The sequence below is a fragment of the Athalia rosae genome, chromosome 6, assembly GCF_917208135.1.
Source record: "Athalia rosae chromosome 6, iyAthRosa1.1, whole genome shotgun sequence".
NCBI classification, from domain to species: Eukaryota; Metazoa; Arthropoda; class Insecta; order Hymenoptera; family Athaliidae; genus Athalia; species Athalia rosae.
In genome coordinates, this window is record NC_064031.1 from 10,662,251 (window position 1) to 10,685,923 (window position 23,673).

The following is a 23,673-nucleotide window of genomic DNA, read 5'->3' on the forward strand; positions in this document are numbered from 1 at the left end:
GTTCGTTCCTCTATCCTATCTACGTCCCCCCCACTTCCCCCCTTCCCCCCCCCTTCCCTCCCCTAAACCCGGTCATTACCCGGACAATGCCGTATTAATGGATTAAGGATTAAATCGAATTCAACGCCACATTCTCCCCCGTTTTCAACCTTCCCGTATACCCCACGTATATGTTACGTATTCGCCAACGGATAGGAAAATCCGTTTTCTCTTTGCATGCTGATGCGGAATAACGTATGCATGCATACGTACATGTATACAGTTAGGTACCCGGGCGGCGGTACGTATGTATAGGAAAACGTGAACGTAAACGCATCGCATCGCATCGCATCGCCACAGCGTCGGCGGTATATTTGATTGCTTCGACGGAGATCAGTCGAGGGTGGATGAGCTTGATTAGGTAATCTCCTCGTCTCATCTGACCCGGTTGCCGGCACCGATCGACGCCCCTCGCCTTCGTCCGCGCGACCTCGCCACGTCGTACGAAGACTCGGGGCTGGACGTGTACACGTTCCTCGTAGAGGCGAATATATGTATGCCTACCTCCCGTATGGATATGGGGAGCCGCGCGATATACCTACGCGTACGGAGATACGATGACGGTGCTGGTTAGTCGGAATTCGCGCGGCTATTTTGTTTGGCCAGGGGTAATCCTATTATTGGTTATCCTCTGGTAAGGGGATCCCCTTGTTTTGCTTGGAGGCCCTTTTATAATTAGCTGCCTGATTGGCCAACGCGGTATCAACGCACACGTATACCGTACCACCCGACCTATAGTTACACCGCGGACGTGTGTCACCCCGTCGTGTAAAATGTGTTTTGAAACCCCCCGTAAATCGACCGTACCAAAAATCGGAGAGAGAAAAAATTTACGGACGGCGAAAATATTTTCGGTGAGGTGGAGTCGAATTTTTTCTTTTTCTTCGTCTCGTACGTAGCTTCGCGCGACACGGTTGAATTTATCGCGGCTTAAAAAAGGGTTTGGGAGAAGTTTGTTTTTTTTTTTCTCTAACGGAGGTGAGAGCGAGAGAAGGAGGAGGAGGAGGATTCGGGAGGCACGTCCGATTTAGCTGGGGCGCGCGACGTCGACGTGGAGAAGATTGTGATCCGAGGTCCGCGAGAGGAGATGAGCGCGGGCGACTCTCGTCTCGTCATTGTTGGGTCTTTAAACGTGCCTCGTAAAGAGCGAGGGAGAAGGAAGCGGAGGTTCTTTCAATAAAATCGCGAGGGGCGTTAGACGTGGGATCGACGTGAGCGAAGAGAGGAGAAAAAAAAAAAGGATAACTCGGGACAGACGGCGGTGAAGAGGAACTGCGGTATAAGGAGGAAAAAGAAGAAGCTTCGAACTCCACTCGTGGAAAGAGGAGGAGGAGGACGGAAGAAAACTGGCGCCGGTCGGCGGTCTTCGCGTTGCTAAAAAATTTAATAAAAACGAAGCTTTCTTTATTCTTTATACCCTTTACAACGGCCGTTTCGTTCTCTCGTAAACCGACACAAAATACCGCAGTTCTCAACCCCCTGCCTTTTTTTTTTTTTCCTTCTTTCTTTTTTTCCTTTTTTTTTTCTTTTTTTTTTTCTTCCACCAACACAGCCCGCAAGCTCCGACGCCTTTCTCGAAGCTCTTCTGGACCGAAACAGCCGATCCCGTTGCCGAAACACTCCACTCTGCCAGGGGGATTCCGAAACGAAACTCCTGATGCCGCAGTAATTACCCTCCGACGCTAAAAATCACTCCGTCGCGTTTCGAGCGGCGCGGTTACAATTTTCTCACCCCTTTCGCAACGTGCATTCCAACGAGTGAATTATAAAATTTTCCAGGGGCTCCGTAAATCCGGCGGCATTCGTACGGGAAATCCTTCTTTGTTCGCGTGATTCAGGCGTCGGCGGGAGGGGAAGTGGTCGAGGGGCGGGGGGGGGGGGGGGTGGAGAGACGGAAGTTGCGTGGCCACGAAGAAGATGACGCCTCCTCGAATCTCGAAAGTGAAGTGGTAGTCGTGTACGAGGGGAACGATATTTTATTCATCCCAGCGATAATTAAAGGTAAACTCCTGTAGTTGATATATTGTTGGTTTGTTATACCGCGTGGGGCACCGTTGTTTGAAGAGCTTCTTACAAATTAGCCGTGAATATTCATACCTCCGGGAAGGGACGGAGGGCGGAGGCGTCGGACCTCGACCTACACCCTCGGCGTGTGCGGAGACGGAATAAACCTCGGAGCGCTACCTGATGGTATACCGAAGACGTGTGGAATATGGCGGATCTCATGTAAATCTGACACCTGAGGAATATTATACCGTAAACACTTCAACGCCCTTTATACATTTCCATTTCCATTTCCATTTTTTTTTTTTTTTTCTCTCTAATTCGGTTATTTATTTTCATCGCAGTTGCAATTATTTTACACCGATGAGAATTTTATGGCGGAACGTCGAGCGCACTTCGCGATCGCTTTCCACGAGCCGCGGTGGTTCAGGTTACACGCGATCGGACCGAAACAAAAAGCAAAAACCAAAAATCAAAGAAAAAAAAAAAAAAAACAACCAATAACAACCAAAAATAAACAAATAACGCAAAGTTTCGGCGAGTATGGAAATGATTTGGGAAATTGGTTTAAAGTGGTTGTTGCTTCGGGGAGTAGTCGATCCCCTCCGTATTCCGGAAGGTTGAAGTACCCGCCGCTTGCGGTGCGGTGCGGCGCAACCCCTCCCGTACGTACTCGAGTGAGTTTGCGTCAATTTGCAAAAACTACGTTATCCTAAGACAAGCTCAAGTCCTCAGACCGTTGAGCGTGAGGGGGTGTTTACCTCAAAGGGAAAGACACGGGTATTATCTCGACGGAGTACAGATTTATCGGCGCATAATCTCGCAGATAATTACGGAGGGAAGAGACCAGCGGAAGAAAGATCGGTTTCTTTTTTTTTCTTTCTTTCGTTGAGTCGGGGAACGAAGAGTGTGAAACGGAGGGGGGGGGGGGGGGGGGGGTGTAAAAAAATTGCGATCTTCACACTCGAGTTTCGCGAACGTTATCGAGAAGGCGACAATGCGTCGGCGACGAAGTATATACATAGATCCTTCTACGAGTGGGGGGGGGGGGAGTTCTAGTTTGTTTGTATTGGCGAAAGGCGCGATCAGCTTTAACGCGGTGTATGATTCTGTAAACAATCGTATTGTGTCGCGGGGTTATACCGTGCGCCACATAGCTAGCTGTTGTGTACGTATATCGCGTATATCCACCCCCTTCTTCCCTTTCCATCGCATCCCTCGAGCGGCGGCATCGCCGGATTGTTGTACGATGTTCCGGGTTGTATTTTGCCCCGACTCACCGAACCTACAATCCCAAGTCCCCCCCCCCCTCTCCGTCACCCCAACCCGCTACTCGCGACTCGAATCGACTCCGCTCGACGCGACGCGACGCGACGCGACGCTCGCTGTCGGGCCACCGTGTTGTATCGGTGTATAAACGTTTGCATACATAGTGTCGCGCGGGGTGATTCAAGGGAGCGACTCAAAAGAGAGAGAGAAGGGGATGAGGAGGAACGGGATGAGAGAGGGAAGAGATTTACGAGCTATGCGGGGCGGTGGCACAGGTACTACAGCTGTGTGCTGCCTGTTGGTTCCTCGTACCGGTGGTGCACCGACAGCCGACACCATCCCCCCCCCCCCCCCCCCAACTATTACCCTATACCAAAAGTACCGGTACCCCCTCGCTGCAGTTGCACCGACGTCGACAAACACCCCCCCTACCGACGAACCGTTCCCCCCTATCGCCCCCCCCCCCCACCCTCAAAAGTACGCGTTTACCAACATCCCTGTAATATCGTCGTATATATATATATATATACGTGCGACATATGTAATACTGTTTTTCCTTTTTCTTTTCCCCGTCTTTCTATACATCGTGCACGTGGACACGTACGTCCGTACGTACGTAGGTACCTATACACACCCGTACAGTCGGGTGATTAAACTGTTTAATATCACAAATACCTTAGCCACAAATCCAGAAAGGAGGGAGAGGGGTCGAAGCCGGAGATTACGGGGGTGGGGGTGGGTCGACGGCGTCGTCGAACGTTCGCTGCGGGGTATTCGCGTCGTATACCGCGTTCTCCTTTTTATCCCCCTCTGCCCGTTCCCTACGACTTCCAGTCTTTCATTTTTCACCTTTTTTTTTTCTTTTTTTCTGTTCATTTTTCGCTTCTTGTTTTTTCTACACACATCCCCGCCCCCGCCCCCTCCCCCCGACCCCACCGGTCGGAGCGTTTTATCGCCGTTTGTGTTCCGTGTATTGCACGGGTCTATTGTACAACAGCTTACGGCCAAGTGCCACGAGCTCGACATTTGAGTTAAACAGAAACGACGCCGCGCCACCGCGAACCTATTATTGTTACTCGAGAGCAATTATTTAACCTCTTTTGCGGCTCAATTACAAATCCGACATCCCGTTTTTTCCGTCCGCTCTCGTTCGTTTTTCTGTTTTTTTTTTTTTTTGTGCCTCTCATAATTACGGGAATAATCTTTCAACTATACGAATCCTCACATTCGCCTCGTTAACTTCGATTCGCGCGAATGGGAAGAGTAAAAAATTTTTTTCCGGGCAAACGACAAGTCGTAGGAAAAATAATTCAGAATTTGTCGAAAGTTACGTTCTTTTACTCTCGTACGAGGTGTGGGGTGGACTTGTACCGGCTATTGTACGTACGTACGATGCGATACGAGGGTGAACGCGCGGCGACCCAATGACCGGCACCAATCGGCCTCTATTGCCGACCAATCGATTTTCGTAATGAATTGTTCTCCTACCCTCCACTCCCCCGCCGCCCAACGTCCCTTTCGCGACCGCGCCACCCTCCCCCCCTCCGTGTGTTTCTATGAGCGTGGAAACGTCGCGGAAGCAATATTGCTTATTTCGCGTGTAGAAGTTCTCGAACTCCCGGCGATGTCTACCCTACGTACGTACCCCACCATACCCACGAAAAGGTTGACGTTCACCAGCTACACGTGCTGTGTATCGGGTAATTCCGCGCCCTGTAACGTATGAAATATAATATTATAGCCCGTGGTCGATCACCGCTCCCGATTCACCGAGGTATCTGAATTCGGTTGAATATTTTCTCGTTCCGTTTTTTTTTTTCTTTTCGCGCCATCGACGTCATCGATTGATAACGACGGATCGGCGCGGTCGTGTCATTACGGGCTATTTGTCGGGCGTACTTTTGATCGTTGGTGCGCTTTTATCGCGTACGACGCGATCACCTGGGCGACCGATGTCGCGGATGTACAGCTGGATTCAGCGTCGGATGCGCTGGAAATAATTGCGGATGTTATTATACCGATTCTGGTTTATACGTCTATTTAGGGAAGCACGGGGGTTTATGGGGGACGTTAAAAAGCCGCTCTTTTGATGACCGATTTCGCCTGACGCCTGATTTTCATCGTCGCGTTCACCGGTTGGATGTGTTACGGGAGTAGCGCAGAGGTGAGGTGGTACGGTAAATGTTTCTATCGGAGGATACGGCTGCACCCGTGTATCGTGCGAATGTCCATCGGTACCGTACCCTCGAAGTTATCGAATACGTCGCGTTCGAGAGCGCTTTGATTCGCTTCGGGGGAAAAAAAAAAAACACAGCTTTGAAGCATATTTTTTTTTTTTTTTCTTTCGTAAAACGAACTCTCCAGAGTAATAGTAATAATTTTACGTTACTAAAATAAAAAAAAAAAAAGAAGATTCGCCGCGTTTCAACATACGTTCGCGCGTTCGCCTTTCATCGGGGAAAAAAAGTTATTCATTTCACATACGCCGAGAATCTCTGTTGATCGCGTATTTTTAATTGATACTTCATACCGGCTATAGGGTCAAATATACCTTCCTGCTTTCAGCGCACGTTACAATTTATCGGTTTTTCATTGTCTTCTTTTTTTTTTTTTTCTTCTCTCTTTTCTTCTGCCTTTCCACATTCTCGTTCGTTTTCCCAACTCGTTTGCGTAAACAAAACGAGTCTATACGCGGAGGAAAATGATTGACTTTGAATCGGATCGGTCGCTTAAGTTGCGTTTGTAAAAGGGTTTTGTATTTCTCTCCTTGGTCCGTGCGATTTTTGCAATTAGTCGGGAAAAGGGGAAGGGGAGCGGTGGCGTTCGGGGCTAAAACTGGCGCCGGGCATTTATATCGTCGCGTCACCGCGTAATCGGACATCCCGCACGTCACGACCGCACGGGAAAAGTTCCCCACGTTCGACAAGGGCGGAGAAAGCGACGGGAACGGGGGGGGGGGGACGAGGGGAGCGAGAAAAAGTAGGTTTTGATCTCGTCACCGAAAAGTTAATAGCCAATAAATATGCAAATGCCTCACCGCGAGGCGCGTAGTTGTCAATCGAGGTTTGATATTTTTACGGGCGTCGAACGCGATCCTACCTCCCCCCTCTTCGCGACCCGCCATTCCGGAACTCAAAGGTCGAGATCGCCGAGGTGGTACGCCGAGGGAAGGGCGACGCGTACACGTAACCCGCCTGAAATTTTCCCGCGTCCTCTTCGGTCCCGCCAACCGCCTGCGGCGGGAAAGAGTAGAAATTAGAAGAAAAAAATTCTTCGCACAGGTAAAAAAAAAAATACTCACCGGAGTGAAATACGCAAAGAGAGAGAGAAAAGAGAGGGAAAAGTGAATCGGGATACGGCGGTGAAAAAGTGACAGGTAAGCGCCGGCGAAGCTATTTTTTGCCGGGTTTCTTGAGCCGAAGATGAGGTGAGGTGAGGCGGGCTTCGAAATTCGAAGGGGAAATAGGGCGCGGACGAAGACTAGAGGGAAGAGGGTCCTCTCCACCCCGAACAGAAACATTTTATAACCTTATCATCGCTGGCATATTCCGCATATTTTCCAAATTCCCAAGCGAAGGCTTCGGATTTGACGCATGGCCTCGCGAGTCACTTGCTATAACAGCCGCCGAGCGAAGAGGAACGAGGGTTTATCCGTATATGAACCGTTCTTCGGTACCCGAAAAATGCGAGAGAGAGAGAGAGCGAAAAAAACTAATTCGGAAACACAGTTTGTTATTCGTTAGCCAACGGTCGATCGATTTTACCGAAATTATTATACCGCACGGTGGGTACACCGCACCTGTTCGGTGCAAGTGACGCACGCGTATTTTCCTGCAAATTTGTTGTTGTTTGTTTGTTTTGTTTGTTTTTATTTTTTATTTTTTATTTTTTTCGATTTCTCTCCCCCGTATTGTCGGGGGCGCCGCGAATTCGTTAATTTTCTAATTCGCGGTACTCGTCCGACGGCCTCGGCCAAAAGCGGAATATTCTGTAGAGAAAAGTTGGTTTAATGCCCCGATGCAAAACAATTCATTGATCGATCGGCGCGGCGGCTGCAGCGGCGGGATCTGGACGGTTGGGGGGGGAGGGAAGGGGGGATGGTGGTGGACGTATATCCCGCTAACCACCTGCACGGACGTACCTATACCGAATGATTTGAATCGTTACTTGGTCACAGTGTCAACAGAATCAGGCGGACGGGCCGCCACTGTCGCGACGTTGCAGCCGCAGGGCACCGGTACCGGGACCGGCAACGGGATACCGAACTCTGCGAACGCTACGAGCTAGATTAGTTTTGTTGGAAGCAATTTGAATTTAGATTAGTTGCTGCAAATTGGCATCGCCGATCGCCACATACTGCCCGACAGACTAGCCGCTCGCGTATGAGCGCCCGGCAAATCGTGTTACACCATCGGGAAAAAGGGGAAGGGGACGAAGAACCGAGGGTCCGACCGCCTAAGCAGCAGAGCTCGGCCGCGAAACAATCCCGCAATATTACTGCCGAGGAACTCGACTCGTCTTTCCTTTCAACCCTTGATTATCCGCGACGCGTGTATACCTACCTGCACACGGATGTAGATTTTTATTAATGTAACGCGATGTTCGTTAGCTTTGTAAAATGGACGGAACCTTCCCTAATTCCAATTTACCTTTCCTCCTTCGCACCTGGGGGATCAGGTTTTTCGTCGTCGTCGTCGTTTTTTTTTTTTTTCTCTCGTCGATCGAGACGAACGATATTTCCGTCAAAGTATTTTTTCCCTTTGCCAGGAGGATTTTTATACGCGGGCGTAGGCTTGTGTGCGCGTGTGTGTGTTGCGTTTAATTAATTGTTCGGGCAATTATAGTTATACTCTGTTTTACCCGGAGTTTCCGGCGATGAGCCCTCGCTCCTCCTTCTCTGGGGGCGATTATTAAATGCCAGTAATCCTCCCCTTGCCCTGCTAATTGAGCAGCTAACAACTTATATCAATTACGTTCGGTATAGGGATAAACGGCGTTACTCTCGTACCGGGCGTATCTATCATTAAAGTTGAAGGATTTACAACCGCCGCATTATAGTTCATACGTACCTTACGCTCGCCGTATGGCTACGAGAGGCGAAATTTGCCGCTGCAGACATTTCTACCCCCCCCCCCCCCCCCCCCCCGATATCCGTACGCGCGGGGTTCGCAGAATTTGTGGTTTCGGGAGCAGGCAGGGAATTGAATCTTCTTCTTCTTCTTCTTCTTCCCACTGCGAATCCTCCTCTTCCCGAACAGGGACGCGCGGGACGTGTACGTCCTTTTCGCTATTTGCTTATGCGATCCCGAGGAGTCGGGGGGGAACGCGAAGCCGGGGAGGGGTCGGGATACGAGACGTCGGGACGGGTTTCGGGAGTCACTCCCGAAGCCGTCGGGATGTCCCTGGAAATTAAATTTCTAAGGTCAAAATAATTCCTCACACGTATACCCGTCGCTCGCCCCCTCCGACCCCCCGCCGCCCGACCCCCTGACTTGGGGTCGGCACCTGATAACTGTTGTCCGGCGAGGAGGAGGAGGAGGACTTCGGTATATCCTTTAAAACAGCTTACGCCGATTTTCGGGCGAGTTTTCGCTCGCCCGAGTTATGGAAAATCTTCTTCGGCGCTCCGCGGCGGTCGAGGAGTTGAATTTTTTTCATAAGCTTCCGAGGGTCGAATTTATGCGAAGACTGGAGGTCCGCTTTCCACCGGCCAATAGGACCCCGGCCGACGTGAAGCCACGTGTCCGACGAACAGACAGAAATGAATAGACCGAGGGCGAGGGCTGAGCGAGGGTACTTTACAAATATGTGACCAGAAAACAAACCGAGTTCCTCCCCCGCCTTTTTTCCCCCTCTCCCTCTTTACCCCGCCGTCCCCGCGCCACGTCGCGTCTCCCGCCCCCGCTTCCCTCGGTTTTCCCTCGTTTGCGACTTAGCCCGGATGCGGGACGCAACGCGCTCCTCGCGCTGTATCCGCGATACGTACACCGCCAGCGATGACAGATTTCCGAGGGATCAAAATTCTCCCATTTTTTCACGGTAATTTATTGCCCCCCCCGTCCGGACCGCGAAACGCTACGAAGGAATTACCTGGGATTTACTCCCGCAGGAGCGACCTGGACGCCCGCTTCCCTTGACCGATTGGCTCTCTTAGTTTTCCAAATGGCTACCGCCATTCGCCTATACGTAACATTTCTCTACCGCTCTACCTCTTGTCCAGATGCACGCGTCGACTTCGTACCGACTCCTTTCTCGTTTTCTTGTCATTTTTTTTTTTTTATCTATTCAAAAAAATAAAATAATAAAATAGACGTCGGGAGGTCGACGATATTCCTTGAGGTTGACGCGCGGAAACAGGACTGTAAATGCGAGAGGTGCGGACCTGAGATGCGATAAACTATACACGCGTATATATCCTGGGAATATCTATCCGGGGTAGAAATGACGTTAGACATATTTGATGAAATCGATGGCGTCCAAAAGAAGCTCGTATAGTCGGTCCGCTCGGCTGACTGGCGTCTGTTGTTCCCCTGTCTTTTCTCATTCCGAACGTAGCATATTATCTCTCCCTGTACGTCGCTAGCCGCGGGAGATGAAGTGGATTTCCCCCATACGTCGATGCTCGTGTATTCGGTAGCGACGCCGCGAGCCGTTTCGCGATGGTAAAAACGTAGAGGGGGGAAAAAGGGAAAGATGGCGAAACAGAATCTGGGGACTGCTAAGTCTACGGAGTTCATTTAGATAAAATCTGAGCGTCTATCGGCGGTCCTAGACTCGGTGAACGACTCGAAGTGGGGGAGGAGGGTGGGGGGAGGGGGAGGACGAGGAAGCGGAAGAGAAGCAGGGGAGAACCCGGGCGGCTTCCCAGATCTCGATTCCATCGCACTCGGCAAACAAAAGTCGCGTCGTATTTCTTCTTTAGTTTAGCGACCGCCGTTGCCTTTTCATGGAGTCTAACAGATAGCCGAACACGCCCGTGCCCGCCTAGCGTCTCGCTCGCTATACCACCTTGTACCTAAGAGAACCTTCCCTTGCGGACGGTCACTTCCTGCGGTAAGAACGGATTGCGATCTGATTTTTTTCCCCGAACGGAAGAAAAAAAATAAAAAAAATAAAAATAAGGAACGGGGGGACACGATCGAACGCGACGACGGTCTCTGTCAATCCGTGAGTGTGAAGGATCTCGATATTATCGGCGCGGGGACTTCTTCGGCCGGTTGAACGTCCGTCATCTCGCGATTCTCGCTAGCTGCAGCGAAGTACGAGGTGGGCGGACGTAACAACGCCGCGGGGTGATTTTATGAAAAAAGGTACGGGGCCACGAGGACCGGAGAAAAAAAGGGGGCGTGCTCATTTGAATACTTAGATTGGACAGGACGGGGGCGCTTAATCGCGTTTACGGAGAAATTTATGAGATCGGTGCCGATAAGGTTGGAAATAAGAGCCGAGTCTTGGGATAGTCGGTTGAAAAAAAAACCTCCCCTTTATCCCGCCGTCGCTACTTCCCTTGCTCTTTTGCATCGCCGCGGCTTTGCTCTCGCTCCGTACACACACCGGCGAAACTTAATATACCAGATCCGAACTGCATCCACCCCCCCCCCCCCCCCTCCCCCCCTCCCTCACCCCACTCCTCGATACTTTCGCGATCCTTTGCCAGATGCTATTCACAGAGCGATTCGAGGAGGCGAACTGCATTGTTTTTGGCTCGGGATAATCTTGATTTGGCCCGGTCAAAAATGGTTTTGCTCTTCGCGGCAAATTGGGCGACGATGAAAATATATCGTTTGCGTGATAAATTCACTACCGGTCTTAAAAATTTAGCGACGATTCGGAATTAACCGTGACGCGGACGCTGAAGCTCTCGGCTTTCCGGGGTCGATCGTTAAAAACGTAGCGAACGAAGATCCTGAAATATCGATGGCCGCGGCGAGCGATCGCCGATTAAAAATCAAGTACCCAAGTCGGATACGACCTCGTGGTTTTGTTAACCCCCGCAGGTCGATGGGGTTATAATATATCGCGCCGACGGACGGACGGTCCTCGATAATCTTTTTTTGTCCTTGCCAAAAACGAGGTGGGGTTTGAAGAAAAAAAATAAAAAAAAATAATAAAAAAAAAAATAAAAAAAAACGGAAGAGCCGAGAAAACGGGGTTGACCGTGGTAAGATAAGACTTTATCCGGGATTCATTTTTCGTAGTCGGTGATGGACTGACGCGTGTCATTTGTCTCGTTGATGGAAAAAGGCCGGTGTTTATCACGGGAGAAATAATTCTCCAGGGTTCACCGGCGGCGTTGCGAAGGAATTGTCCTTTCTTGTTTTTTTTCTCAATTTTTCAATTCCTCATTCCCCGACTTCTTCGACTCGACGCCCCATCCCCCATCCCCCACCCCCACCCAGTCGTCGTTCTACATGCGGCACAAGCCGGAGTATACGAAAACTCGACCGTTTCGCGGAAACGTTTTACGGATTTCAGATAAAGACCGTTTCTCGATTTATCGGAAAGATTTCTTTCTCCCCGAATCGGATCAAACCACCACCACCACCACCGCCGCCACATTCTTTGCCGCTAGACGACGCGGACGATAACCAACTGTTTGTTACGGTACATCTTCGTTATAGCGTAAAGAGTTTAGCGGTAGGTACGAGTACACACCGTCTCATTCCCCGATAGGGACGGGAACGTTGACCACTGACTAAAAAGTTTCGAAGTTGCGCCGCGGAAACTAGACGCCGGTTTATGTCGCGCGTATAAGGGGATAACCAGCCACTGCGCCCGGGAGTGACAAATTTGTTTTCCTCCCAAACACAACGCCCGCCCGCAGCGTTACACCGGCAGCCACATAGCTTCTTACGCAATTTACTCTCCTACTCTCGTTCTCCCGGCTGGCCACATTTTTACGGGGGTAGGGGGAGGGGGATAGATTCCGCTCGGTGTACGTTACGTCGTAAGTCTCCTCGTCGGTCTGGTGGTTCGGAAATAAAAATATGTTGAATTACGCCACGGGGATCGAGCCGGGGTCGGTTTCGTATCGAAACAAGCGGCCTGGAGTACGCCGTGAATTTTATAATTCTCGTCGAGGTATCATCCCTCCGTAAATAATAAATCTCTCGCGGAGAGGTTCAGTCAGCTAGTCAGCAATTTTAACGTACGGGACGCGCCCCGGTGCCCTTGTAGCTCGAGCAAAAACGCGACTCTCCCAACCCCCTGGATACCGAGGTATAGGTATAACGGCGAACACCTACTCCACCTCCACCCCCTCCCCGACTAGGGTTGTCAATTTTCAAGATGGAGGATTTTTCGAGGTAAAGAAAAAACGCACGTAGAGTCTCTCGGGAAGTGGCGAACGGTCGTTATCGGTATATTATCGGTTCGGCCCCCGCCTGGCGATCGCCGGATGCTTCGATTCTCCTGGAATAAAAAAGGAGAAAAGGAGAAAAGAAAAACCAACGAATATCGGGCAATGAAAAAAAAATTATACTTTATTTCGCCCTCCGCTCTCCCGGTCGTCGTCGATCGAACCGCCTGATTATTTCGCGTCCGATAGAAAAATGTAATTCGGCCTACCGAAAACTTTTGATCTATTATTATCACCCGCGCGACGATTATTCCACCCGGTTCCATCTACGTAACCGCACAGGACCCGCCATTGTTCGGGCCCCGTCTACCGGAGCTTGAGAGAGACTCGTTTAGCATTTTTTTACCGGGGGAGGGGGAGGGGTGGAAAACGAACTCGAATAACGACATCGTGTTACCCAATTTTTATGGATATTCAACCTCGGTAGAACCTCGACATGAATTATTTCGCGCGCTCTCTACTTCACTCGTCGCCACCCTCCCCACTCGATTACCACGTAGAAGAATAGCGTGTGCACGTGAACGCGGAAATGATTTGCGCGAAATTCTCAACGCCGATCGACGTCCGAGTGATAATCATTATTAATAAGTGGACGTTATAATCCCGAGTCAATGTGACCGCGCGACCGCAACGACTCGTCTCACTCGACCGCAACTTCAAACCGGACGTCGAGATGATTATTCCCGTAGAAATAATATCGCGTCGACCGATATTAATTAGAGTAGGTACCGTTGTACGAAGCTGGACAATTAACGAAGCGAGAGGGATGCGTGCCGCGTATCGTCGTCCCCTTTTCCCTGTACCGTAGTCGCGTACACGTACAAATCCCCTCTCTCTCGCTCTCCCGCTCGCCGCTCCTTTTGTCCGAGAGCGAACGCGACGTCGGAAATCGCCCCCGACGATTACATCGCACCGACGGCGCGCGCCCCTGTGTACCGCGAGTTCTCGCAGTGGGTCAATTCATTCGGGGATTTGAAATTCGCCGGACATGAATAGATCCCCGGGGATACGGGGGGTCCGCCGATTAAACAGCTGCGGAGTTTCGACCGTCAGTTACAAATATATACCTACGCAAGTCACTCGTGTCGGCTGATTTCTATTCTCGGCACTGCGAAAGGGGTTGAAACTTTCCTCGGATTATCCGGAGGAACTGCGAAGGTAATTTTCCGTGTAGTACCTGCGTCAAAGACGTCCGGGACCTCTGATAGAAATGCGCCAAAGAGAATCGACTAGTACAGCCCCCCCCCCTCCCCCCCTCCCCCCATATCTTGACGGTTGCATCGACTTTGAGCATCACCTTTACATACACCTACGCGTTGCAGAAAGAGCGCGGTCTCCGGTGTACGTAGACGGCATTCGGTGAAAACCGGATGACAGGAGGGGTAGGATCGACTCGGAGAGTATTTTCTGCCGGTGCATCAGGTGAATCGAAATTTTATGCAGAGGGAGAAAGTCGACGCGCAAATAGATACACATGGGAATTATATGGCTCCGCCTTCTGAGTCCCGGCGCACTTCGGTGTCCCTTTGAGGAATCGTGATTTCCTCAATTCCCGGGAATTTCTATCCTCGCAAAGGAACAGTTTGTTGTCGTTGTTGTTTTTTTTTTATTTTCTATTTTTTTCTTCTGTTTTTTTCTCCTACGAGATTATGTCGGGTTAAAACCGCACGGCAAAGTTTGCGTATAGAGGAGAAATTTTCAAACTACTTAATCAGACGGCTACGATAACCCCGACGTCTGTTTCTCGGATAATCGACAAAAAGTTTTGCTTTACCGACCAAGATTGGGTTTGCGTTTAACACCGCGGGGTGTAATGCGACCGAGAGAGTTTTAGACAAGAGACGAGAACCGCCGGTGGAAAGGAGACGGTAAACTTTGCGCCTCGGTGTGTCCCCCTTGTACGAGGGGAAGTTCGGGGAGGAGGTGATCGCGAATTGTCTAGTTTTCGGATTGGGGGTTCGCTTAGTTAGTTCACAAACTAATTTCGTTCGATACATTCGCCGGAAGTAAATCGTGACGTCTTCGTCTACGTCGCGTACGTACCCCTTCAGGATTTCGCTCGCTCGCTCGCTCGCCGCCGCATCCTTATATTTTGTCCGGGATTAACGATCGATACGAATTTTTGGTAAAAATTTTTTTTCACGCCGCCACGTACTTCGCACAACCATTTATTTTTTGACTTCCGTGCAACGCCGAATACCTTTTTTTTCTTCCGTCGAGATTCACCGAACCAGATTCCTCGGGAAAATTTTGGAAATAACAAAATCCGGGGATGACACGAGAACAAGAATTCGATGAGAGTTTGATCGTTCGGTGAAAAAAAGTAACGAAATTTACCGTCACCGGTCAAATAATTTTCCCTGAGTGTTTTTTTTTTTTTTTCTCTCTTTTTTTCCAAATATTGGTAGGTACATCGAAATTTCGCAATCCGTTGGATTACTTTATAATTTTAACGTAGATAGAACCAGATTGGATGGATGGACCGGGAAATTGCGTTACTTGTTCCGCCGAACTCGTTCTATGGAGGAACGAGCAAAACAGAAAAAAAGGAATTAAAATTAAACGACATATTTTGCGATGCGTAATTTTTAATTATTATACAATCACGATGTAACGATTTTTCGTTCTCTCGATACGAAATAACCTCTCCTATTATTAATTATTTTTTTTTTTTTTGTCAACTTTTTTGCACCGGTCATTGGTTTATTTTCAACTCATTAAACGGAAGCGAGGACGAGGGGAGGAGGGATCGCGGTATATTCATACTTTTGCAATCAATTTCGTTCGTTGGCGAGAAGATTTTTCGCGGAATTATTTACTCCCGATGATATTGGACCGGCTGAGTTCCTCTGACGTAGGGTGAAAAAATAATATAAATAAAACGAGGCGGCTGAATCGGGATGTAAAAAATGTACAGCAATAGGCTCGCCGAAGGCGAGAGTGTGGCGTTTCGGCGCAAATCCTCCGGAAAATAAAATATCAACCGCAAGATTTAAAGAATCGCTATGGAGGCACCCAATAACCAGACTGTCAGTCTGACTTATTTCCAACCGTAAGTCAAACCGCGTAACCCTTGCCACTTTCGCCTCGAGCTGTATCGACTTTACGAGATACTATCGTTCGTAAACGAATTCGCTTATTACGTCCGTAAAAAATCCCCCCTCCCTCCCCGTGCAAACTAGCGTCACTCGATGAATCCATTGTCAAGTTACACGAATAATAGTTGAGGTGATTTTGTACTCGAGTTCTTCATTTCTCTCCGTTTCTCATTCTTCTTTTGTTCACTTTCTCTGCTCATTTTCACCTCCGGTTTCCGCAGCGGTGTTATATTCAAATTCCCACAAACAGCGAAACGGCTACCCCCGACATCCCCCCCTCCCCTCTCGGAGTTATTTCTCGGGTTCTTTTCTGTACGCGAATATAAATAGAAAGTAAACAGGTATGTACTACGCTGCTTGGTACATGAATCAAATCCATCCAGCTAGCGTAGAAAAAAAAAAAAAAGAGAAGAGAAGAGAATTCAACCGGCGCGTTTCGCTAAAAAAATATTCCTGATTGATCGATGGCTTCCATATAGGACTCACGGAGTTTCAAACACGTGCTCCTGTATATTTCTACGTCTCATTTTCACTTTCCATGAACAATTACCACCGTACCAACGCCACCTTTTGCTTCCTTGATACCGAAAAAAAAAGTAAAAAAAAAAAACAGAAATAAAGTCAACTCTTCATAAAGAACGAAGAAAATGTGGTATTACAAGGTACTAACGGCGAGCGTTCGTTTTTTTTCTTTTGTTTCAGCTCCAACCTTCGATCCGGAATTCACCGATTCTATCGAGAATATAACGGTACCAGCCGGGAGAAACGTAAAGCTGGCTTGCAGTGTGAAAAATTTAGGCTCCTTCAAGGTGACTATATATTAATTTCGTGATAATTTTTTATCTCCCAACCGATCGCCGATCGGTTCCCTCAACTTCCGGATTCATCTGGGGTGCAGCGCATGCATGGTATTTAGCGTTCGTTGCACGTGTGCACGAAATAGACGCGGTTCGATCGGCCTCTAGGTAGGTCAGGTTCGAGCGGAAAGGCGAAAAAACTTGGAAAGACGTAAAACGGACACGAGGCGACGTAGACGAGTACGACGCGGACGTGGACGTGGACGTGGTGTGTTAGGGGTGAGCGGTATCGGATCGCTGGGGCGAGGTTCAAAGTTCCTCGCGGCAGAAAGCGTTCACCGACCGTGTCTAGTTTGTGCATTTCCCGTTTGTTGTACGGCGAGTGATCGGTTCGTTGATTTTTTTGTTTCCTACACGTCGGTCATACGCGGAAGTCGCGGTAGCAACGGCGGCGGAAGTAGAATGACGGAGAGGGACCTTTACATCGCGACGCGCCCGGACTTATTCTACTGTTGGTTTTTTATCAAAGAAGTGCACCCGGGTATGGAGGGTCTCATTAAAATCGCAGAGGAGAGCAAGTCTGAACGAATGAACGAACGAACGCCGGGCTGAGCTGCTGAGCCGCGCGGCTGCCGGGGAGTTACGAAAACTTGAGCTTTTACTTTAACCTCTTGTTATGTGTGCCGGAGTTGCCTCCGTACAGCCCCGTACTGAAACCTCCGGCTCCGCGGGTCCGCCGGGAGTCCGCTCCTCTGTGCTCTCGTAGCCGCGTGTACGTGAAAAAAAAATCTTTGACGGTACACGCCGTTGTGGAAAATTTCGCATAAAAGTAAAGAGGAGAAAGAGGGTGGTGAAATTGTGGGAAAGAGACGTGCGGAACCGAGAAGTAGGTAGCGAAACGGAGAAGGAGTTCTCCGAAAAAAAAAAAAAAAAAGGAGGAGCCAGAGGAAACTGATTTTGCGGTCACCCTTGAATTTCTCCGCACCGAACGGAGGGAGTGTTACCTCCCAGCCCCGGGGACCCTGGGGATCGCTATACCGCTAAACACATACTTAGACCCTCCGTCCCTTCGGTCGCTTCGGCTTGCGGGGTAGTAGCGATCAGCTTTATTACCCCGAACACTCCGAACACTCCGCTTTCCCGCCGCCTCCGTTACTACCGGTGGTGCTGCCTGCCCCCCGCCGTTGCGGCGTGCCTCCGATTATGTCCATAGGCATAACGCACCGTAATCGTTCCTCGCGTAACCGCGTACGTGGAAAAAAAAAAAACCCGCCCGACTATAAGTCGGGTTCAAAGGGATACCGACATAATTATACCGTTCCACAAAGAGGATAGAAGAGAAAAAGACGAAATAAAAATGTGAGCGCATCGGGATGAGAGAGAAAAAAACAAATTTTCTCGAAACAAAAAATAGAACCGGCGCACACTCTCTTTTATTAAGAACTTCGCATAATTTTATTTTTATTAATTTCCCGGGCCGCGACTCTCGGTCGGTATTTTTTTTAATTTGTTCCTTGCCTCGGATAAAGAAGGCGGAGAAGCTAAACTGAAGACCGAGGGTTAAGTGAGCTTTGCGCTTTACGCGCCCCGAACAACTCTCTCCATTTTTATTCGCTGATCTCCCTTTCTGAATTTTTCCTCTCTCGGTCGCTGTTCGCACCGTCACCGCCCAGGAGTCGGGAATAAAAAGTGTTACTTTTGTCGCGCGACGCGTTAATTGATTCGTAATTGCTCGATCGTTCGTAGCGTTCCGTACACGATGCGGCGATCGGGTTTCAAAAGTATTGCGCGCCCCGGGGTGTCGGGGAGACGTCGGCGGCAGCACAGATCCAGGCGGTGGTTACCGGTACGAGGTATAGGCGATGCTGTTAAATCTCGAAAGTTTAACGCTTCCCGAGACTTTCTCGTCGTAGAAGCTCTTTATACACGCGGTGGTTAGAGTGGGTAGTTTCCCCGTGAGTTTTTCTTACCAAAATATTATCTAAATTCTGAAGTGTCTGTGTGTCGTGAAATGAAAATCCCTATTGAAGTTTGAGGCGGACGAAGGAGGGAAGCGATGCGAGGTGGGGGGGAGAGGAGGTTCATTACCTCTTGAATTCGCTTTCGCGCAGACAGGAATGGGTAATGAAGTAGAGGGTGTTTGTAGCAGGTTGTATTATTAAGATGTTAGTCGGTGTACCGGCGCGATGCACGAGTCCTCCTACAGGTAGCGACGGATCGAAACGATCTTACCGTGCGCAAACAAAACCCTCGGCCACCTCCGATCAACCGGCTACACGCGAGAGCTCATCCCTCGCGTTCCCGGTATCCACCCACCCGAAACCGGCCTAGGTTCCACCTTCGATCCTCCGACGAAACGACGACCACGCAACGAAGAATAATCAATCGTCCGGAGAATCGGCGCGTACGCGGGTACGAAACGTTGGTCGGATTCTCCGTTAACTCGAATCTGTCCGTAGCAGTAATTCGAGTAGGAAGTGTTTGCTCCCTGTCTTTCCCACTTCTCTCCATTCCCTTAGCCTCCTTTTCCGTCGTGCTCTTCCCTCTGTAGTGGCGAGACTACCCCCCCCCCCCCCCCCCCCCCCCCCCCCCCCTAACGGCGGCAAAGCCGCAAACACGCGGTCTGGCATGGCCAAACCCCGTCGAACCAGAGCCAACACCGCGTTCTGAAGCAGCCGCAGACTCGCGGGCTAAGTAGAGCTTACGTAGTTCAATGAAAACGGTGGCTTCCTTTTCCTACCCCGTACCCCTTCCCTTTCCTTCCCTTTCCCTTCCCGCCCTCCCGCCCGTCGACGTCATCTCGGAGGAAGAGGATGCTGCAGCGGAGAGAGTTTAGGCGGTAAAGGAACGCGTTCTCGGTATTGCATGAAAGTGGGGGGGAGGGGGGAGGTGAGGTGAAGAGAGTTGAAAAGGAGGAGGAGGGCGTCCCGCAGGAAGTCTTAAGTATTTCCATTTCCATTTCCCTTTGAGAGGTGATTCCCGGCGAGTCTTCGACGCTCCGCGGGATGCCGCGCCGCGGGTCCGTGGGGACCTCAGTTTTGCAAACGTTGTTAGAACCGGGTGCGGAAAAAGGGCGACTGAGAGGGTACACACTCCCGTGTGAAATAGTAGTCAGGGATTCCGAAGTAGCGAGAAACGGAATGAAGAGAGCACGGTGAGAGTCTTCGTCAGAAACCTCTACTGTAAGCGGTCCGCCCCTCGCGCGGTCCAACCTCCCACTCATCCTCCCTCGTACTCTTCGCACTCCTACATAATCTTCGGAGTCGTTCCGCAATAGCGACTTTTCCTACAGCATAAAGAGCCACTGCTATCGTTGTAGGATTCGCGAAAACGATCCACCATCGCCCCCTTCCCCCTCTCCGCTCTCCTCTCCTCTCTCCCTCGCTCCTCTTTTTCTCTACGAGGGCTATCTCAGATACGCGATCTACAATCTACCATCAGCAATCAACAATTTATAGCCCCGGTGGGGAGAAAGTGGAAGAGAGAAAGAAGAGGGGGGTGGGTAGAGAAAGGGAGGAGGAAACGGGAGAGAGGTATGCAATTATTGCAGATCCGCGCGTAAGTCGAAAGGCATTTATGCCCGAGAGGGAGTCGAGCCCGCGTCCCCTATTTTTTTATTTGCCTTTCATTCCCTCCTTTCGTTTTCGAGTATTTTAAGAATCGTCACCTTACGCCGTCGGGGGGGGGGGGGGGGCTCTATCGACGCGCGCCGTCTTAGGAGGGTCGACAAATGGAGTTTCTAAGTACAGGAGTGAATGAGCGTAAGCCAAGAGGTTAAGCAAGATGGTTACTCGCTTCCCCGAAGGATAGAGGGGGCGGGAAATACCGTGGGGTAGGTACGTAAGCGCTGGCTTTAGTGCCACTTACCATCGCAAACATTGTTTTATCATTTTAATGGTAGTACAACCTTGAGACGCCGCGAAACGTCTGCACGCGGTGCGGTCGGAAGTAACAACTGCCGACTCAGGAGTTGGAGAGTCCGGAACGAAAATACGGGACGGGAAATTTCACCCTGTTATCAATTCGAAACCGGCTGAAATGAGGTATCCGGAATTTTACGCACAAATTGGAACGTACTCTCGAAACGAGGGAAAAACTTTCCCTTTTACAACGAGTTCGAAATTTCTTTTCGCTGTATCCGCTGAAAAAAAACAAGAAAAAAAAAAAAAATTTAGCACAAACGGAAATATCGTAATTGCAAGGCAAACACGCCAAAGCCGAACGCAGTCGACTCCACTTTCGGTTTTTCATTTACGTTTCAAGAAACCGGTGAGCCGGTCTCTTGAATTTTTTCCTCCGGTTGCATCGCAGGGCGACCTCGCGATCGTGAGGGGTGAGGGATGTTGACGTTCGCGGGTCAGCCCGCGGAGTTGCTTAAATTAGCCTGTAGCTCCCGCTGCCGGGCTGTTCGACTTCGTTAGGCAGGGGGGACTCGACGGGAAAACGTCGAGGGACTGGTTTAATTTGCGGAGCCCACCTCGGAATTCTTGTTTTTCTCTCGCCCCCGCTTTATCTCCACCTCCGTCTTTGTTTCTGCCGGTTTTTTTTTTTTTTTTTGTTTTTTTCTTTTCTTCGATCCTCCTTTTTTCGATCCTCCTTCCTTCTCCCTCGCCTTCTGACGCCGGGACTCTCGATCTCGTCGACGCGCGCGCCCGAGAAGGCGGGCGTCCGCCGGCGTGACAAAGATATCCATCATTTTTCAGTGAGGATTTTTAATAAAAGTTCCTACCGGCCATGTTTAATATTTCACCCTATGATTACGCACGCCTCGCTGATTTCTCACGAGTCCCCCCCGATTTGTCATCTGATCGATGGCGTAGTCTCGCGAGCTAAATTTTTTCTCCAGAAAACTTCTCCGCTGGCTCGAAAGTTCCACGAGTGGGACCGACAGGTGTCAGGTAAGAGACCGACCCTATCGAAACCCCCCTCACTTCTCTCTCGCGTCTCTCTCGCCGAACTCTTTCACCCTCCCCCCCCCCCCCCCCCCCCGTCGCATTCTCTCTCCTTTATCACCTTCTATATTTATTAGCTACACGAGTATTTTCCCACGTAACACCCCCCCCCGCTTCGCCCCTCGACATCTCGGTCGCGCCGCTGAAATTTCACGAGAAAATTCAACCTCCCTCGAAGGTGTGACCCGAGAGATTTCAGTGTCCCCCGTGGATATCGCGGGGGTCAGTCACGGCGGTGACGAGGGGCGCTCTCTCGGCATCCCCGTGTCCCTGTAGCCATCCGCCGGATTCAACCGACGGGAAAATGAACGTCGTCCACCGCTCTTCTCGCTCCCCCGTCTTCGGCTTTTAGTTTGAAAAATACTCATTCCACGGCCATCCCCGTTCATTCGACTCCGGATAACGGTGGCGCGGGATGCGGAAATTTGTGGAAAAACTGGGTCGCGGAAGAGAAACATGACGATGAAATAAAACTGAAAATAAGCGAAATGAACGAGTGACACGGGGATAACTTATCGATGATTCGACGGAGGTAGCTCGCTGGATACCGTAGGATGAATTTCTCGTGTATGTTTTTCGGGACAGCTGCGTTCGTCCCGCGGGGGCTTAGCGCACCGATTATACCAGACACGTCGAAACACTTTTCGGCACTTTGCCGAACGAATCGGATATCCCGTCGACACGTGTGGAGCCGCCGTGCAGATTTGCCCCCGTGTTTCTTCAGTCTCACGATAACGTTCGCCGATCCGAAATTTATCCCCTGCACTTCCCAGTTTTACGCAAACACCGTCCGAACCCGCTTTTCACCGCCTATATATATTCTTCGCGGAAGACACGGCGAAGGAGAGGAGAACGCGGGGTAACAAATCTAAAACAATCGACTGGATTTCTCGCCAGTTTCCATCCCCCCTCCCCTCCCCTCCCCCGACGCCCCGTAAGGGCGCATGTTTTGAAAGGGTAGCAATTACGCCCGTCCGGGTTGTCAGGCGCCCGTGGCTAGCGCCCCGCCGGTGTAGCCGGTGCGAGGAGGGAGCGAGGAGGGAGCGAGGAGGGAGCGAGGAGGGGTTTTCGGCACGCCGGAAGCGCGAGTGCGAGGAGGAACGCCGCCAGATACTGCACAGGGGCTCATTAAACCGGGAATGCTGATTGCGTTAACCCCGCCTTGCGCTTCCCGCACCGACATCGCCCGATGCCTAGCATTAAATGCCCCGGCAGTTTCCCACCCCCGAACCTCAATTTTGCAGAAACCACCCCGCGACACCCCCTCGGCAAGCTCGACGGAGTCCGTTCCCTAGGTCGTCTCTAATCGAAATACGGCTACCACCTCCTCCCCCCCGCTACTGCAGGGGTTCCACGGCGTCGATAACCCATCACGTTTTGCACCAGAACTCGCCTCTTAATTAGGGGTTAACTTTTTAATTAAATCTTTTTAGCGTACACCCGGTCAACGATGCCCCCCCCCCCCCCCCCCCCCCGTTCGGCCTAATGCGCTTACCGACTGCCGTTGTCCCTTGTATCGTCTATCGATCGATCGACTTTTTTCCTTTCACACTTCACACCCGCTATACGTACTGTATATTCGACCCACATAAATTCCCACGTACTCGCGACATGCGTCCGGTAGAGGATATCTTGTTACAGTTTTTCCATACCCGTCGCTATGGAATTCGCGGCAGAGTTTTCCGTCCCAAGGAGGGTGTAACGGGGGGGGGGGGGGGAGCAAATCAATCAGAGTTTTTGATTGTTGCTCGCCGGTGTTGATCGAACCATCGGCGTTACGGTCGCCCGTGTAAACGCGTGGTGCTTCGTGTGCGAACGGAACACACAGCGAGCGCCCGGGTAACCTCTCCATCTCTGGTCTCTGGTTTCTGGACTTTCGAGTGTGTGTTTTGGACGACGACGGGGGGTCCGTTCGAGTCGGTCGAGAGCAGCGTAGGGGCGACGGGCTACGGATTTCGTTTCGCTACGCGAATCGGCGGCGGCGGTAGCGGTAGCGCGCGGACGAGAGCGCCAAGCACTCCAAAGTAATCGAAATCCTGGGGCGAACGGGACACGCCGGCTAGGGGGAGGGGGGCGGGGGGGTGTGCAGTGGCGATAAATTACTGTGACCAAGCCGCTATCAATCCTAAATACGAACGCTTTTAGCTTTCACTCTG

At 50.6% G+C, this 23,673-nt stretch overlaps 1 protein-coding gene across 1 annotated transcript in view; it reads left to right on the forward strand.

Moving 5' to 3' along the window:
• The window catches only part of LOC105688814 (neurotrimin-like), an 86,000-nt gene that overhangs the window by 15,242 nt on the left and 47,085 nt on the right, over nt 1-23,673 (forward strand). Inside the window, exon 2 of the mRNA XM_048657711.1 lies at nt 16,471-16,577. Within this exon, the coding sequence (XP_048513668.1) occupies nt 16,471-16,577 (107 nt within the window). The remainder of the gene's footprint in view (nt 1-16,470; nt 16,578-23,673) is intronic.